At 39.8% G+C, this 18,040-nt stretch overlaps 1 protein-coding gene across 6 annotated transcripts in view; it reads right to left on the bottom strand.

Annotated features, from left to right (window-relative positions):
• Window positions 1-17,978, bottom strand: part of setd5 (SET domain containing 5) — a 33,652-nt gene extending 15,674 nt beyond the window's left edge. For 2 of the 6 annotated variants that reach the window (XM_026306228.1, XM_026306232.1), the window contains exons 1-8: window positions 17,553-17,978; window positions 3,433-3,697; window positions 2,230-2,332; window positions 1,570-1,832; window positions 1,053-1,111; window positions 711-898; window positions 526-564; window positions 133-420 (exon numbers count right to left, since the gene is read on the bottom strand). In XM_026306228.1, the coding sequence (XP_026162013.1) occupies window positions 133-420; window positions 526-564; window positions 711-898; window positions 1,053-1,111; window positions 1,570-1,832; window positions 2,230-2,332; window positions 3,433-3,503 (1,011 nt within the window). In that variant the 5' untranslated portion in view covers window positions 3,504-3,697; window positions 17,553-17,978. Of the gene's footprint in view, window positions 1-132; window positions 421-525; window positions 565-710; window positions 899-1,052; window positions 1,112-1,569; window positions 1,833-2,229; window positions 2,333-3,432; window positions 3,698-13,523; window positions 13,615-17,552 lie in introns of those variants that run through there. The other 4 variants (XM_026306231.1, XM_026306233.1, XM_026306230.2 and 1 more) reach the window with 3 other exon arrangements.
• Window positions 17,979-18,040: the final 62 nt, after the last annotated feature.

Here is an 18,040-nt window from a genome sequence, read left to right as displayed (position 1 = left end):
TTTCAAAAGACAATTCTACAATACAATAAAGTGTAAAAAAGTTACAGGGTCTGACTACTTTCTGAAACCATAACCATCGATATATTGTTTGGCGTGAAGTGCATCTTTCACAGGATGAGAACTTGGGCTGACCTGCATCTGTGAGCCCAGCACTGTGTTGTTACAGGCCAGCTCAGTGCGGTTGATGGTGTCCATGGTGTCAACTGAGGGGTGGATCTGTGTGGAGGGAGATGTTGTGGTGGAGCTCTCATTCTTTGAGACAGTGGTGCTGGCAGACCGGTGAAGCTGTAGCAGTGTCTGGACATCAGCACTGTACTGGTTGGCCAGAGCCTCCTCATATTGGTCTGTCCACTGGCGGATCTTGCTCTCCCATCCCTCTGCTGTGTTCTCATCCAGCACACTAGCCTCCGCTGTTGAGTTCTAGATAGAAGAAAAGATGGAGCAGACCATGAGAGTAGCATGAGGCAAACAGCATTGTGACAGCATTTATGTATACTTTTACATAAATATGAGATCTGTTCTTACCTTCATCCTCATGGATTTCCTAGAACCCTCTCTGAAAGCCTGGAAGAAGACGATGTTACCCATACCATTAAATTGATATAACATATTAACATGCCACAAGCTTACAATTCAAACAATGACAGAAGCTCACCATTGGGTCTTAAAATCTGAAAACTAATGCACTCAACTCTGAGCAGTTTGTGTACCTTGACTTTCTTGGTCTTCGGCGTTCCACGGGCCTTCTCTGCACTCTTCTTCCTCTTCTTGGATTTGCTCCTTTTGACCCGGTTGACAGTGAGTTTGATGCTGGTGGGTGTATGCTGGGTAGCAGTGTAGGAAATAGTGGAGGGCGACACCTCTTCATCACCACTCTCTGTGGCACTGCTTTCTCCAGCTGCCAATAAAACAGATGTATTCTCAACAGACATAACAAAAGAGCATCTAATAGTAGTATGTTTTATAATGCAGTCATAAAACTCTCTGAAACAGTGAAAGGGACTGAAGGGACTGTAAAACTGTAGGAAAGACTGAACAAAAACAACATGTACCTGAGACATTTTCAGTTTTCCTGTGGTGGTCTTCTGTTCCTTTCCTCCTGTCGAGTCCCCTGTAGCAAAATGACAATAAATAAATAAATTAATAAAATAAAATAGATAATCAGCAATTAATACAAACAGACATAAATCACATGGAAAAGTCAAGTGAAGTCATTTGTACCAAAGTTCAGCCGTTTAAAAATGAAGCACAAAGCTTTAAGTTACATTTTCCACAGGTTCACAAATTATCTATGGCAGATTTGCAGATTGTTTATTTAAAACATATACATACCCCAAAATATATATATAATAAAGCTGTAGTACAACCCTACAACCAGATCTTAAAGTTTTTCCACACTTTCTAGTAAGTGTTTGATCATTTTACTCACCTGGTTTAAAAAACACATTGACATAATGTTTAGTATATATTATTATGCACTACCACACTTTCAGAAATGTAGGCTATGAATAACTTGAAGTAAAGTTCAGGCAGCCACGTAACAAAGTACAAATGCTCCAGAATCCAGACCTGCAGTTGTCACATTTGATAAGGAGGCCGTCCGGCGTCAGACTGCAGTGACACCAGCTGGTCACGGCCCCGTCCTCCTCTGAGGAACTGTCGCTGTCGGCTGAGTTGTCCTCAGTAGCTTCGTGATAGCGAGAGCCGCGTACCACGCCATTGAGATCCATGCGAGGAATGATGGTGTGGGAGAGCGGGGAGGCGGGTGGGGTGGGGGGAGGGGGTGCGCCATAGTTGTGATCCTGACAACACACAACGGAAGACTGTTGCATCTTCAAACAACGGGTGTTCAGGCAAAAAAAGGGAAACGGAAAATGGAGACGAATGAAAATGAGGGCAAAAAAACAGGTATGTGAAACAGTACAGCTGTTAATAACGGAAGTAGCCTGTGGTTACAGAAGATGAATAGTAGGATAGACATTCATGTATAAATCCAGCTAGAAGCATCATGACTCTTAGTTTTACTCTTACTGTTCAATTTAAATAGAACAAGGAACTTGAAAAGATTAGAAAAAAAGAAAAGACTGGATAGATCAAATCAAGTTATTTTAGCTTGTAAAACATTTGTAATCATAGCCATCTTTGATTAATAGAAGTTAATACATATTTTACACAATAAGACATGCTATGATTAGAACTGATGATTAGAAAAGAGCGGTATAAACTCACAGCATATGGTAGTCCCCGATACCCATGACTCTGTGCACTCCCACAGCTGTGGTTGTTGTAGTTTTTCTCATTCACAGCAGGACTTGCTTCAACGGACTCAGGGCTGAAAATGAAAAAACAAAAAAAATTACTTAAAAAAATGAAATAAAAACAAGAATTATGTGTTTAAAGCAGTAAATATTATGTAGAGCTATTTTGTAAAGAATTGATTGGTAACAGACATCAGTCACTAGATGGCACCAGGACTCTGAAGTTGCTTTCCAGCCTGGGTGAATGCAATTTAGGAAATGGAATGTGGACCGTCATTATGTTATGCAACTCCTTTTGCCCTTTAGCTGAGGTCTGGCCAGACAGTGTATAACTTGGCCTTTACCCCATCCTCTAATTCTGAAACAACTTAAATCTCAAGAAAAAAATAACAAAATTATATTTAATTTATACTCGGATCCCAAAACTTTGTATATCTTGCGTTTATATGCATATTTTCTATAATGCTACTTACAGTTTAAAGCTGAGTGAGCCCAATTATCACAACTATAAAACATTTTTAATACTTATACAAAATAATTAAAAATGTTTCATAAATTGGTAATCTCTGGAACTTTCTCAAAAACCACTGGGAGTTACTGATAACCTGTAATGTAACAGGAAAAGAAAATTCTCAACACTTATTTCCATTGTTCTGGTGGTTTATTATCTTTGCCTATTTATTATGATAATATTGTTTCTCCAAACTAACAGCAATTTGTTAAATAAAACACATGTTCATAAAACCTATGTTCATGAGGGGCAAGTATCATGAGCAATATGACAAACACACACCCTGGTTTGAGGATATGCAGCACTTGGGGGGGGGGGGGGGGGGGGGGCTGAAATTTTCATGGTGAATCTCATAATTACAAACTCATTTGTGAGTACCTATATTTTTTGTTCATACCTACATGAAAAATTGCATTGCAACACCTATTTACGTAGATGATCAGGTTAAACAGCAAGCTTGCAACCTGTCACACTTTGTCACTGTTTTAGCAACACTACTGCATTCAGAAATATATATACATATACCATAGACACTAAGTAAGTGGGACAGGAAAACACTGTTAAAAGTAGAACTGATAAGCAAAACAAACTCAGAATAAACAGATATTTTCTTCCGGAGGTGAGTAACTACTTAGTCTCAGCCAGCTGGTAGTGAGTACTCACTCTGATCCAGCAGCCATATCTGAGTAAGACGTTTCGGGTGTGGTGACTCCCAGCGCGATTACTATGCTCATGACGTCCAGCACAGCGATGCGTGGGGGTTGGGGGGGGAGGGGGAAGGGGACGGGGAGGGACAGGATGGGATGGGGGGAGGAGGAGGAGGAGGAGAAGTGAGAAGAGGAATCACAGGGTCCCCACTACAGCAACAGACCACTCCAGAGGTGGGGCGCCGCTGAGCCGTAGCCCACGGCTCACGGTCATGGGGGACCTGAGGATAAAGGGTGACAGATACAGGCCATCAGTTCTACACTCCAACACAACCTGAATACAAACATTTTAAACTTTGATTTAACCAGGTCAATTCCACTGTGTTTAGCAACATCTTAAATCTGGCCAAAAACTTACAGCTTTCCAGTTAGGATGAGGTAATGTATGAAGAGTCTGATAAGCTAAGAACAGTTTCAATCTGATGAAGACTGAAATAAGATACACATAGAAACAGCAAAAATCCCCACAAAGTATACACTGGATTTTAATTTAATTTCACCAAGCAAACAATTTCAAGTGGTTGAAGCAGAAATGAAAAATGAACACATTCTTTCCCATTTTTGTTGGAGGCTTAGGGACAGACAGCAGATATTTGTGTTATGATCTAAGATTATGACTGGAAAATAAACTCAAATAGTTTTGTAAAGATATGTGGATAAGCTTGTCTGCAATGGCTCTATAAATAAAAATATGCTGATGACTCAAACAGTATATACTGAGAGAAAGCCAGCCCATTGGTGTACAGAGCACAATCATAGGTTAATGGTTACAAGTTGGTGAACTCGTAATGCATTGGGATAAACAGTCCAGCCTATTAAGACAATGACCAGATGCGATCATGCATAACAAGTTATTACAGTCAAGAACTCGTAAGAAGGTGGCAGTAACTGACCCTTTCCTGGAAAAAGAACACAACTTGTATGTGAAATAAAAGTTTTCCTTATAAGCAGTATGTTAAAGAATGCTGAAAACTGCAGTTAAAAGAAAGATATTTACAGAGCCCATCACCAACATATTTATATGTGATATGTTATGCGATATGATGGAAACAGTGAGTGAAAACCTGCACTTCATCCTCATTTAACAGAATAAACTTAGTAACTAGGGGATTAATAACATTTAAAGAAAAAGTAAAACAAAGCAAAACAAAAATAATCATTGTCCACAAAGCATGAGCAACCTGATAAAATAAGAGAGCTTTTAAGAGCTTATCATGGACTGAAACTTTGAGATTAATCAGATGAAAATGTAAATTAAAAATATTAATGAAATAGAGTGTTAATGAAGTACATTAAATATAAATGAATGTTTTATAGACTGCTTTATACGTATCAAAGAATGTTTTCATGGTAGAGATTTTAACTCAACATTAACTAGTACCAGTTATACCATTCAGACGAACAAGAATGCTCAACACTAGGGCTGTATAAAGTATACAGAAATCAGTCGTTAATATTATCAATTACATCTGAACTATGGCACATAAAATGTCTGCCTGACTGCTCTCTTTTGTTTAAAGTACGTGCCTGTGGAACTGGTAAAGCATCCAATCCTATCACCTATGAGAATCACTTGGTTCAAATGATATGCAGCAGTTGGAAACCATAAAAAATGGCAGTGTAAATGTTTACTAGGCAGAGCAGAGTCATCAAGGCAATTCAATAATAGCAAGTCCGCTTGGAGACAGGTACAACTGTAAAAGCTGTAGGAGCTTCTAGAAAACAAAAAAGATAGCCCAATCCTTTGCCTATTATTTAATTATTTCAAAAGTCAACATACTACCTTACTTTAAATCAAACTTAATCATTAGTCAGAGATGCAGAAATGGACAATTGACTATAAATTAATATGGAAATGAGGGCCTGTTAAAAAATGTAAGCACTTGGCCACATACAGTATCAACAAAGCTTTGACAGAAGCCACACCAGCTTTCTCAGCTGAACAGAGGGTTGTGGAGGCCACATAATTCCAAAATTACGCAGGAGAGGGATCCTTGCATGCCAAACGAAGAACCAAATTTGCTGACTCATGTTGACAGGAAGCAGCAGAGGCCTTTCTTCTGTTTGTGTCTAAAATGATGACTTGATATCAACATCGTACAATAGACCTCATCCATACAGAGGCTTCCAGCATTTGGGGGGGGGGGGGGGGGGTGTTATTCAAAGAGCAGAGAAAACAAACAGGAGATTTGCAGCTCTGCTTACACTCAGCCTCCAATTAGGATGCAATAATACCAAGAACCAGCAGGAGGCACTTTCCTCCCAGACACCTAGAGGGGTGAGTCATCCAACATGAGGTACAGCCCTCTTGTCATGTGACTGTTCTGCTGAAACACTGACCCACACTCCTCTGCTCCCTCTTCCTCCCCGCCTTGCTTGCTCACCCGCCCAGGCAGACACAGAGCTGAAGGGAGCAGCCATGGCTGCAGAAAAACAGGCTCTCATATACGCCGCTCACACGCTGAGGAGAGGATTTGGCTTACAGCAAGGTCATCCTCCAGGCAAATTTGTGCAAATATGTTACTTCAAACACCAAACTGACCAGATTCAACACAACACAGGTCCATAAAAAGTCTGTCACATCAAAAACAACACCACTATTCAAACACCAGCTAGTTAACTAGTAGAGAGCCTTCTGAATTTACAGGAACTGAATGCATGACATTTCTGTAGTGGTCCCCTGGCTACAGCGATTGCTGCCCTTGCTCTCTAGCACCAAGGCAACCACAGCAAGGCTGGGGACTTCCAATAATGTCAAGGTCAGTTCAGTCGTGCTCACTGTCAAACAGAGAATGTCAGCCCCAACCAGATGGATACACACTGGTAGGGAGCAACAAGAAATGTCAGCTAGTTTATGGTAGCAAAGTCAGAACATATTATAAATAAGAACAAAGATATGCATGAGGAAATACAGTGACAGATACTAGATGGAAGATTAGAGTTATGAAAGAACTGTTCCTCTTTAAGAATGACACATTATATACAGATAAGAAAACATCATGAAGGGTTAACATCTTTGCGACATATTTAGACATGAAGGCATGTAGTGGCTCCTATGGTACCCCAACCATAGCAGTTTTTAGAAAAAAAAAACACTGGCTGTTTATTATCTTTGTGGATGATCACTGCCTCACAAAAATAGCTACCTCGCTTCTACCTAACACACAAAGAGTCACTGTTTGGGCCTCTTCCAAAAGAACCAGACAGTGAATGAGAAAGGTAAATTCCATATGAAGAAGGAAAACCTTTCTTTACCTCCTCCTCCCCCACACCTCCCGCCCTTCCTTGTTTGTTCCCCTAGCCAAGAATACTGGGCTCAAATTACCAACAGGCTCAACCATGTCTTTTCACTTCTAGTAAAACAGAGGCCATTTTGGAGACAAGTCCAAGGGGAGGGACATACACACAAAATGAACAGCAAAGGAGACCCTCTGTCTCTCATCCCTCACATAACTCTCCCTTTGCGTCATTTTTTTTAAAAAACACAGTGTTTCACCATTTGAGCATTGGCAGTCATATAATGCAGTTTCCTAAAAATAGGGGGAAATATTTTGGTATTAGAGCATACAGAAATTGTAGATCACCCTACTGATTTACAAGAATCATAGTAGATGTAACTAGGCCAATATAAAAACATCTTTACATATCAATGTAACTTTGACAGAAAAACAAACAGAGCTATGGCCAGGTATATCAGCAAAGAAAGTATACATCTGCTTTGTGTTAAAATCATTCCTTATGTTTACTTTGCTGTGCTTTTAAGTTGCTCTTTAATGTCTGTACTATTAGGTGAGTATGAGAAATTCAGAGAGTCAGCCAGTTAGCAAATAGAAAGTGTTTTTATTACTAGTATGTCTACAATATCACATAAAAATACTGAATAGAGATACCATATTAAAAAACTATAGTGGGGCAAAAACCTGCTGCAGTGTGCAAAAAAAATGAACTTGAGAAAAGATACACTTTCCAATGAGGCAACAATCCCACACACAGAGCCACAGCTACACAGGAGTGACTGCAACAGAAACAGCAGTGTTAATGTCAGGGAGTGGGTGAGGAGTTCAGATCTCAATCCAATCAAGAACCGGCCAAACAATAGAACTTAAACATCCATGTTGGAGTCCATAGTCCATACTTTCACTCTCTTATGCAATTCTGCTGAATTGCAACAAAATTGTATGAAAGAGTGAAAGTGAAAATGTACTGGGAGAGTATACATGAACACAATCATTCACTTTAAGTTAACAGAGCAGTCATATCCCCATAAGGAAATGACAACACAAAAAAAAAACATCCAGGGTAGCTTGTCATTAATGAACTTCAATTGCGAGCTCAACAAACTTACTGGGCAATGATTCTCATGACTAGTAAACAGATAAAACACCAACACAAGCTGACAAGTAGAGACACTCCACTCCACTGGCCATGGCTAATCTGTTTAGCTGTTTAGTTGCATTGAGTGATAATGTCTTACACTGTGTTTAACAGTAGTCTGAATATGCCATTTTGTTTCCTGCTGGTCTTAATGTTGCATGGCCAAAACACTGTTTCAAAAGCTTTTCCATCCTCAGAAGAATATAATTCCAAAGAAAAAATGGTATGGGAACAGACAAACAAAAAACAACAACATGGCTAGACTGGGTGTGGCACAAGGATTTCAGGGATTAACAGTTAGAATTAGACTGAAGTCAATGTGAGTAGATATTCTGATATCTGGTCATTTGAGATGTCCAAACACCACTAAAAATCTGCACACATGCAATACTTTCTGAAAAGAAGAGATGTGACAAATAAGCATGTGGTCTTGTTACTCTGCTTATCAACCTAAATTAATTCATTATCAACTTCAGTTATCAGTGAATGCATATCATACACTTTGTAAGAGGGGTTGGCACTCAGTTTCAACCATGAGCCACTGTACACAGGTCTATATGCATGCTTTCAATGTGGTTTGAACCTACACTCACTCCTTAACAGTTTTATTGTTGCATCTAAATGCACCACAGATAAAGAGAGACTGTAGCTTATATAAAAATAGTCATTTGACATTGTGTTGAAATAGCAAACAGGATAAGAGGGTAGAGAATTAACTCATAGGCTATCCACAAACAATTAACAAAAGGTCTGCTTCATTGATGCTGCCCATCAACGTGGCAATTTTTGGACCTTATATGCTCCTTATACAGTATAAGTTGTTATCGACAGTCCATTTTGTTTTAATTGTTGTTTGTTTTAATGTAAACCATACAAATATAAACCTCACCTTTAATCAAGTGCTTGGACCATTTCATTCCGGTTTCATGACACTACTTTTCTTCCAGTTACTTACCAATACGTTATTTTGGGTTTGTAATTTCAGTGAGGTTATTTCATATTGCATATTACACACACAAAAAAAATAACCAGACAACAATGTATCTATGATTAAAAAACTGGTGTCAGTCATTGCTCAAAATTGCTCAACTCAACATTAAGCTTCAAAGAAACTGCTAGAAGGGCTTTACATACAACTACATGAATATAATACAAATTCTTGGGTATGAACAGTGTGTCCATTGTCATACAGTGTCCACCTGTGTCTTGCCAAACCTCCACAACACATCCAGTCCAGTGAGATTACACCAGCCCCCTCAGTCTGCCCCCGCACACATGCTTGCTGTACAAGGCAGGATATGAATATATCTGCCATTTCCCAGCACTGTGCACTCTGAGCTACAGCAGGAGGAAATTGAAGATGAAAAACAGGCAAATCAATAGGCTCTGGCTTTAAGACAAATGGAATATGTGGCCAGGGAGAAAGCAAGGCTCATTGTAGATCTTATTTTCACACTCACCCAAACAGATTTATCATTTCACAAACAGAAAAAACACAGAGACCAGATATGGTGTCAGGAATTCTAACATGGATTTTATGCCTAACATATGGTCACTCAGTGACGCCTTTCTCTTATGTCACAAATGGAAAACATGCACCTGGAATAGGATTGTAGGGTGATAGTGTCAATCTGTACATTCCAGTAAATTCAAAATAACTACCATTGTCATAGTGGACTAAGAGTTTAAGAACAATCAGAGAAAAAAAATGCATTATCACCACTGCTGAATTCTCAGCTTTCCAGCTGAAATTTTACATTGTTCATTAATACATATGACAAAAAGCAAGTGCTGCAACTTGCACTACCTACACTGTAGTATGAAACAAAGGGGGACCTACTATACACCCACAAAAAAAAAAAAGGCATGTGCACATGTTCCTTACAGTTTAGCATTCCAACATAGATTATTCTCTAAAATATGTGCATCAGCTGGTCAGTTCACTTGGAAGAGGTGGCATACAATTTTACTTAGCTATAAGAAATATAACACAAATGCCAGAATGAAGCTAAACCAAGTGAATGTTTCTAAATGTCCATTGTGAAATGACTGTTACAAGTTCATAGTCAATATCAGTTCATCCGTTAGGCTATGCACACTACTATAATACCTTCACATTTTGCAGTAATGCTGAGGCCTATGCTAAAAAATATATTTAATTTATCAAAAACTGTGTAAGCACAAATCTGTATTTTCCCTACACAAACTAAGAAAATTGTTTTCTTAATATCCTGATCCTAAAGGGTTGCAACTTCAAAGAACTAATTCAGCTGTATCTTTGTCAAATTATATTTTGTGTGTGAAAGACTGCCTCAGTTAAATAATGAAGGATTATGCTGATGAAGGAGCTGAGGTCAGTAAAGCTACACACCGTATACGTTAATGAGAGGATTTTTCCTTTACATGTGTAATTGCTTAGCAGTTAGAGAAAGGGGTCCACACTGCTGCTACATACATCCTACAGGACTGTACACACTATTTCTCAGACACAGTTACAAAACACGAGAGCTGCAAAACCAGCTAAAAACATGTCTGGTACAAGCTGTAATCAGACTGAGACACTAATCAACTGTGGAGGATATTATATATATATATATATATATATATATAAATAAAGTCACAAAAATCAAGTGTCCCTTAGCACACAAAATGACTATTATCAGAATTGGAATAATTCAGTCCAATAACATTTGGCAAATCTACAAGAGTTGCATGATTATATTATTTTCTTCAATTCATGTGTATGGGTAGCAGGAGCAGGAAGTCAGTCAGCTTGGAAGTACACATGCTCAGGGCCCCAAAACACGAGGACGTCCACAGAGACATAGCAGATTTTTTTGAGGATACGCAAACGTGGCACAATTTTTGAAGAGAGCGAAATAAAGCTAGCGATTTTCTATGTTTTTGTTACTTTCCACAAATCCCAATCAGAGATTAGACCCAACAATGACTTTGATGTCTGATACCCCATTCTTTTTTGTGAGTAGAAACATGTCCCCCAGTGCACAGACCAATTAGCTAAACCAGGTTCTGGATTCACAGACATTACAGTGGATGCATCAGATACACACTGGTTTTACTCTGTGTGTGGGATTTGTCAAAAAAAAAAAAAACAATAACCACAGTACCAAGAAAATCCACATCCTTATCCTTTAGCTCATTTATGTCTGCCAAGTATCCAAGTATTCGATCAACAACCATTTAGTCTTGATTGCTCTTCCTTGGTGTTGTCAGTGTTTAGGTCTGAATTTTATATCTTCAAATTTTGCATACTAAATTGACCATGCATATTTGAGCAACCAGAGATTTTAATTAAAAATTTAATTTTTAGATTTGAACTGGAATAACTTAAATGTAGTCAAATATTGTACTGGTACTTAATTTAAAAAAAAAAAAAAAAAAAAAAAAATCAGTAGCACTGATTAATTTTCAAAATTTGATATTCAGTTGCTGATAAACTGCGATTATTATGGCAATGACTTCCTTCCATAGCTGTTGTCATGCTGAGCAATCGGGTGTCCTATGAGCGCAGCATGGCTCGCCATTAACACAACAATATCCAATGGCCTGAATGGACCTGGACCAGACCGGGGATGAGAGACACACAATGGAGAACAAAGGCCAAGTGAGTGCTATAACAGGAGTGGGGGAGAGAGCAGTCGACAGCAGGGCCAGCATGACACAAAATCAATCATCTGTTTCGGGCAAACAAGCCAACCACTGTCCGTTTGAGGCTCAGTAACCTAAAGGAGAGAAAAAAAGAGAGGACCAAGCAAACTTCTGCTGCCTGTTTGAGCTTGACTACCTCTTTCTAACCTGCTTCTGTTTCCCTTTCCCCTCTCAAGTCAAACTGACCGCACGCTGCAACCATGGAGTAAATTAGCTCCCGTCATAAATGACTAACATGTTACATTTAAGGTTCTGTAGAAGGTCACATTCACACCAAAAAAGCCCTACCTTAAATAACATAGGATTCGCAATTGTGCAGCTGTGTTGTTATATGTAACGTTGAGACAATGAATTACAATCAAATAAGTCCTGTTGGAGAAACTAATTTATGTGCATAAAAGCATATTTGATACTAAAAAAAAAAAAACAGGACAGTGGTTTGTTATACTGACAAACAGGATTGTACAATTCTGGAAGGTTATCCCAGCAGCAACTGTTTATCTTTCATTGCCACATACTTATGGTGAAAAGCAGAAATACAGTTTTCATATTGCAATGTATGATTAATAAGTAATTATTTAGATCAGAAGTGCATGCTTGATGAGACTGGCTGATGTCTTCACAGATGACCTCACAATGCACTGCAGCAAGAGTTGAACCAAACTGAACTTATTTGCTACACAACACAGTGTGTTTTATGACAACACTCCCAATGATCTTCGTCCTGCTGTGTCAGCACATGTACCTCTTTTAAATGAATTGGAAGGGCTAGAGTGAATATCACTGTGAATACTGCTGTAGTCCTCACACTAGCAGTATTTGCCATGAACTGTTTCTTTTCCCAAATGTGGGAAGGGATGTTTTCCAAGTAGTAATCTAGCAGAGGCATTAGGCCCAAAAAAGCCATCTTGTTGTTAGATAAGTTCCTGCTCTGGCATAACACAAACCAGAGACACCCTCTGTCTGTCAGCACGTGATCTTACTGCATGACAAACACATTTACATGACATTTCCATTTCCTCTTTTGGCTGACGGTCTCTTTCCAGAGTGATACAAAGGCTTGTCCTGGCTCCACCTCATAATATTTGCAGCATAGCACATATGTGGGACAAGACTGCAAGGTGTCATTGAGACTTGGCTGCCATTTTGAACTGCTGGAGAGTTTGTGCCCCACACAGACTCATTTAAAGTACTCAAATTAATACAACAAACTTAATATATCTTAAGGAAAGACAACAAAAATCATAGGCATAACATGTGCGAAGTCTGCACTTCAATAAACAACTGCCAAATCTTCAGTGAGAACTAAATCTAGACCCAAAAGGTTCAGAGGCAGTGCTCTATTTTAAGACAAAGCATGAGTGAATAGCCACGTATTAAACTTGTTTACATAAAAACTAACAAAAAGTTTAATCTCTCTCATCCCAAGGTGACAGAGCAAGGCGCTTTTGAACAGGAAAAACCTGGCACTAGCCTTTCGTTTCCCCTTTTGTTTGAAGCACTGCTGCTGCGCATTACAAAACAGGACAGCTGCGATCGGGTTGGTGTCGGGTGGCTTGACTTTGGTGCAAAAGCTTTCTTGGTTGTTTTTCTTCTGCCCTACTCATTATTTGCTCTCTCCCTTCCCAACTGACAACACCCTCTGATCAAACATGCCTGGCTATGTGAAATCTTGATTTCCCCTCACACAAAGCGTGTGTGTATTTAAATGAGCATTATTTGGACTCCTTTATTGTCCTGATAAGTTGCATTTAAGAGAGAGAGAGACAGGACTAGTTGAGAAAATTAGGGTTAATGTGGTGAAGCCTAAAATGGCTGCCTGCAATTCCAAAGGTGCAGAAACAGAAACTGAATATTGGTGGGCTTTTTTATGGCCGATCAGTCAGGTATCACAAGAAAAACAAGGCAAGAAAGGAAAGAAAATAAAGGAAAAAATACAAGTGCAGTAAAACAAGAGCAGAGAGGGGGAGCGATAGAGATGATTACGTAGATTGCCTGCCTCACCCTCCTTTTCTGCCTTGTTTTTTCTCCAGCCTCCTCCTCCATTATTCTCCCAAGAAGCATTGCTTCTCTGCACAAAACCGAATTAACCAGCACAGCCCTCTGCAACACCACTCCCCCAGTGGCGAGAAAATGCTGCGCCCCATTGGAGCAACTCCACAGCTCCTGCACCAATAGAAGACGAGGGAGACATCAGAGTGACTTGTTTTTAACCCTGTTGTGCGAGACAGCAATCCACACAATACACAGCAGCAGAGGCAAAACTACAGAGAGGAAGGTATATGAACTGGTGCTATAGCTATCCCTGAAATTAAGAGAAAAGGCAGAATGTATATCAAATCAGTCTCTGATACATCAGAAAAATGTACCTAAATAAATAAATTGAAGGAAAATTGACAGATATACATTTTATATTTAATATCCTTAGTTTTCATATGCTAAGAAAATAAAGAGATATTCAGATGTGTAGGTGTGCCTAATCATCTAAATATTTCTCATTTCCTGGACTAATCTATAATTCACAGACAAAATTCACACATCTTCTCTTGTATGTGAAGATAATCTTTCTGCTTCTATACAGGTGTAGATCCACAACACTGGCTTAGCACAACACACATGAAACCTTATTAACACATCAATAGCTACACCTGCCCTCCATATAACGATAAGAGTGTCATCAGCATGCAAATGGTAAGCTAAAAGGACAGGGGTTTCTTCCTCCTTTTCCTATTCCTCACAGCAACCCCCCAGAGCTCCCCCCATCTCTCTCCTCCAACCGTCTGTAGAATCCTCTCTTCTTCTGGAAATGCGCCAGCATCCTGCTTCACTCCCTCTTCCTCAAGTACGCACACAAAACTAGGGTTTTATTCTGCATGTAAGTATGATCTAGACTCATCAGAACACAGTGCTCACTGCTTCCAATCATGTCTACAAGGGTGCATCACCCAACAATTACATTTCCTGGTTTGTGAGTTCCCAATGAGAGAACAGAAAACTGGTACAGGCTAATCTTGGATGTGTGCACATTCCTCAGATCTCCAGAATTTCAGAGGCCCATACTGGGGGAAAAAGGGTCCGTATTCTACAGACAAACCCACATACATACTCACAAACAGTCTAAAAGACAGTCCCCTTTCACCAAGTGTTGCAACTCAACACACCTTAAACACATATTTTACTCTAGAAAACAATCTGAAGCCGCTTAGGAGGCCTACAAAACCAATGTAATGGGTGAATTCACAACAAGCAGTCAAGAAGACCATTCTAAGCTTTCCCAAGAAGGCAGGTTGAATCATGAAGGAACAACTATGTGCTTGTCTGCCTCTCAAATACTGCCTGCATTTCTTACTCAGCTGCGTTCAAGGTTTTTTTTGTGTGTTTGTTTGTTTTCTTGATCACACAGTTTGTTCAAGATAATAAGAAGGGTCAGGTCAAGGGGAATGCTAGAGGGGCTCGTGTTTCCAATAGTTCTGAGCGGCCAGGTCTGCAAACTGCAGCCCACACAGTCTATTAAAAGATGTTAAATATATTCAGAGAATGTTAGTCACAACCAATGAAAACAAGGTTCAGCTCACAGCAATCTGGCGTCCAACAGGCTTCAAGATCAATCCTAATACTTGGCGCTGGTTGAACACCCTCAGCAGGGCACGAGTGTAATCTTTGTACTCATGAAGCAAGGTCGACTACAGCTCAGATTTGTAACCAAGCTTGCTTGGAATACACTAGATTAGTGAGCACGGGGCTTTCCGTGAAGACAAATTTCACCCGATAAGAAAAGTTGTATTATGGTGATGATCATTCGATCATTTACAAATGTTTTTGAATGAGTAGAAAGCAAAACATGGCTGAAGTAGAGAGAGCTAAATTCATGACACGTCATACACAAATATAACTGCAGGGAGGCAGTCACACATCCGGTGGCACATTAATTGACCTGGCCACGTCCGATAGAATAAAATAACATCTCTGTGCTTACTGTGTCCAATGGCCCGGGCTCCGCACAGAGTGTGACTACGTGGTGGCTGAGGGGAACACAGCTACTCGGGCGACGGTTGGGGCAGCCATTTAACGCGCGGTGCTAAGAAATCTAACATATTAAAGATGGGGAAGGCGCTAATTAATCACTCGGTCGTCAAATGTGGTTATTGCTAGCTCATACTGCTGCTGTGTTGCATCTCACTTAAAATTATAAACCACACTATGCGAATGACAGGGTAACGTTGTAGCTTCATCTTGATACTAGATTTTGATCCTGAAATCTGCCCAACCGAGGTGTAGAATAAAATGATGCATTTCCTCATCACCAAGAAAAATTAGTGTATTATTATTAAACAACGTACTGGTGTTTAAAAACACAACAGCTATGGCGTCTCTAACTTGGTCGAAACTTGTGATTGCTACATTCCGGATCAACAATGCTACTTGCAGTTGCTTACACGTTGAAATAAAAATGGAGGCTAAAAAAGGAAACAAGAGCTCCCCTCTAAAATACCACCCATTTCTCTTAACCGCCACCGAGACCGGGGGGTTGGTAGGTGGGGGAGGTGAATAACAGCAAGTCACTACCCGACAGATCTGGTTTTCTGATTGATGGATCCCACATGCCCAAAAAATGAGCATGCACAAAATACATACACACACACACACACACACACACACACACACACACACACACACACACACACACACACACACACACACACACACACACACACAACCGAGCCTTTAGTTTGATTTACACGCTTCAACGAAGACCGGAATGTTGCCAAAGACAAATACATTAACATGATGTAGTCAACGCCACCATGATGCAAACAACATATTTTCAGTAAAACATTATTTTAGCTCAGAAATCAACAGCAAAAACGGGATGTGTTTGCAGACATGTAGAGTGCATAAATAGCGAAAGGGCCATAATGTGTAGCCGTAAATGACTGCTTCGAAATTGGTACACAATCAACTGGAAAACATCCAAAAAGTTAGCTGAAAAGGCTAGTACAGCATTTGTTATCTATGGCTCGTCTGCTAACGCTAACCAACACAACAGCTGCTTGCTTAGCTTACATGGGTCGCCAATAATGATCAAATTACAAACTAGATCACAGATAACTTACATACATTCGATAGTTGCGTGGCCCCAGAACAACATTTTAAAAAAGAGCAATTCCGCAACATTTTTTGTTCTTACAAGTTTGCGACTTACGAACTTCCTAGAGCAAAAGATGTGATACAGGTCTGTTCTACTTTCTGCTTAACGTAAGAACTAAGCAATAGGTGGAATAAAGTCCACATAATATACTGCTGATGATGTTTTGGCTATACGTTAACGTTGGAATATGTTAAGCCTCTGCGGAAACAGGTTATCGAAACTTGTTCAACAAACCACAATTTATTTATTCATGCTTCAAAACAACACGAATTTGTTACTTTGGTGAGGCTCATGCAAGAGGCAATTCGTTTAAGGAGTAAAGCGACGTTATATATGAACCATGCTCACCCATGGTATGAAACTCAGATAAAACATTGACTGAAGGGAACCCTAATAAACTAACGTAAACGTTAACTACACGAGTCAAACTCCTGAAAACTTGAAGAATGGTAGTGAGCTTCGAGGACATGGTTGCTTGAAATAATTTCAAATACTGACTATCATAACATTAGCAATGCTGTACACTTTCGGGCGAATGAGTCAGATATGAAAAACAACATAATAAAGACCAAAAAACTATGGTCACCAAGACCAGTCCAGACATAGCCAAGAGCAGGCCTGCGAGGACGACCATTAGTGTTGGGAGCTTTCTGGCCATCCAACCAAGCAATTTCCAAAAAGCAAAGATTGTGAGGGCAACCAACTTGTTCTAATAAACTTAAGTGGACGCTAAGTCCTTAGCTAGCAAAGCTGACTGGCATCATAGTTCTGTTTGGTTGACTAAAAACATGGTTAGTTAATGTTGGTATCTGTTATATTTATGTTAACAGTTATTGCATCCCCCTTTAATATGACGATATTAACAAATGTTTAATTTAACTCACCTAAAGAGGCATTCCAAACGTATGTAAACGAGGCAGCTTAATATAACGTTACAATAGGAAGTCCTTAGAATATCCCAACATCAAATCCAACCAGACCAGTAGGCCTGTACAGCGGCCTCGGAGTCTCCTGTATCCTTTGCCCTTAAAAGTAGCTCCCTCTCCAAGGGTAAGAAACAAACTTCTCAGTGTCTCCCACGCATCGGCGGAAAGTTAAATTCCCGGTCCTGTTCCGGTGCAATGCATCCATTGAATGTCTATGACAGATCCCCGACGGAAAAATACATTTATTTTAATGTATGGTATATTTACAATCGCTATTTATAACGGGGTATATGCTGCTGTATGTGATACAGGGCTCTGTTTCTGTCTCGGGTCCTTACACTCGCAGAAGCACCCATCCCCCTCCTCACCGGCATCGACCGCGGGTCCCAACGAAACTGACACACAACCGCGCCACGGGGTTTCCCAGGCGACCGTGCAGGGGCTCT

This window comes from Mastacembelus armatus, chromosome 5 (genome assembly GCF_900324485.2).
Source record: "Mastacembelus armatus chromosome 5, fMasArm1.2, whole genome shotgun sequence".
In the NCBI taxonomy this organism is placed as follows: Eukaryota; Metazoa; Chordata; class Actinopteri; order Synbranchiformes; family Mastacembelidae; genus Mastacembelus; species Mastacembelus armatus.
Note: the sequence above shows the minus strand (reverse complement) of the source record. Positions and strands in the feature narration are given on the sequence as shown.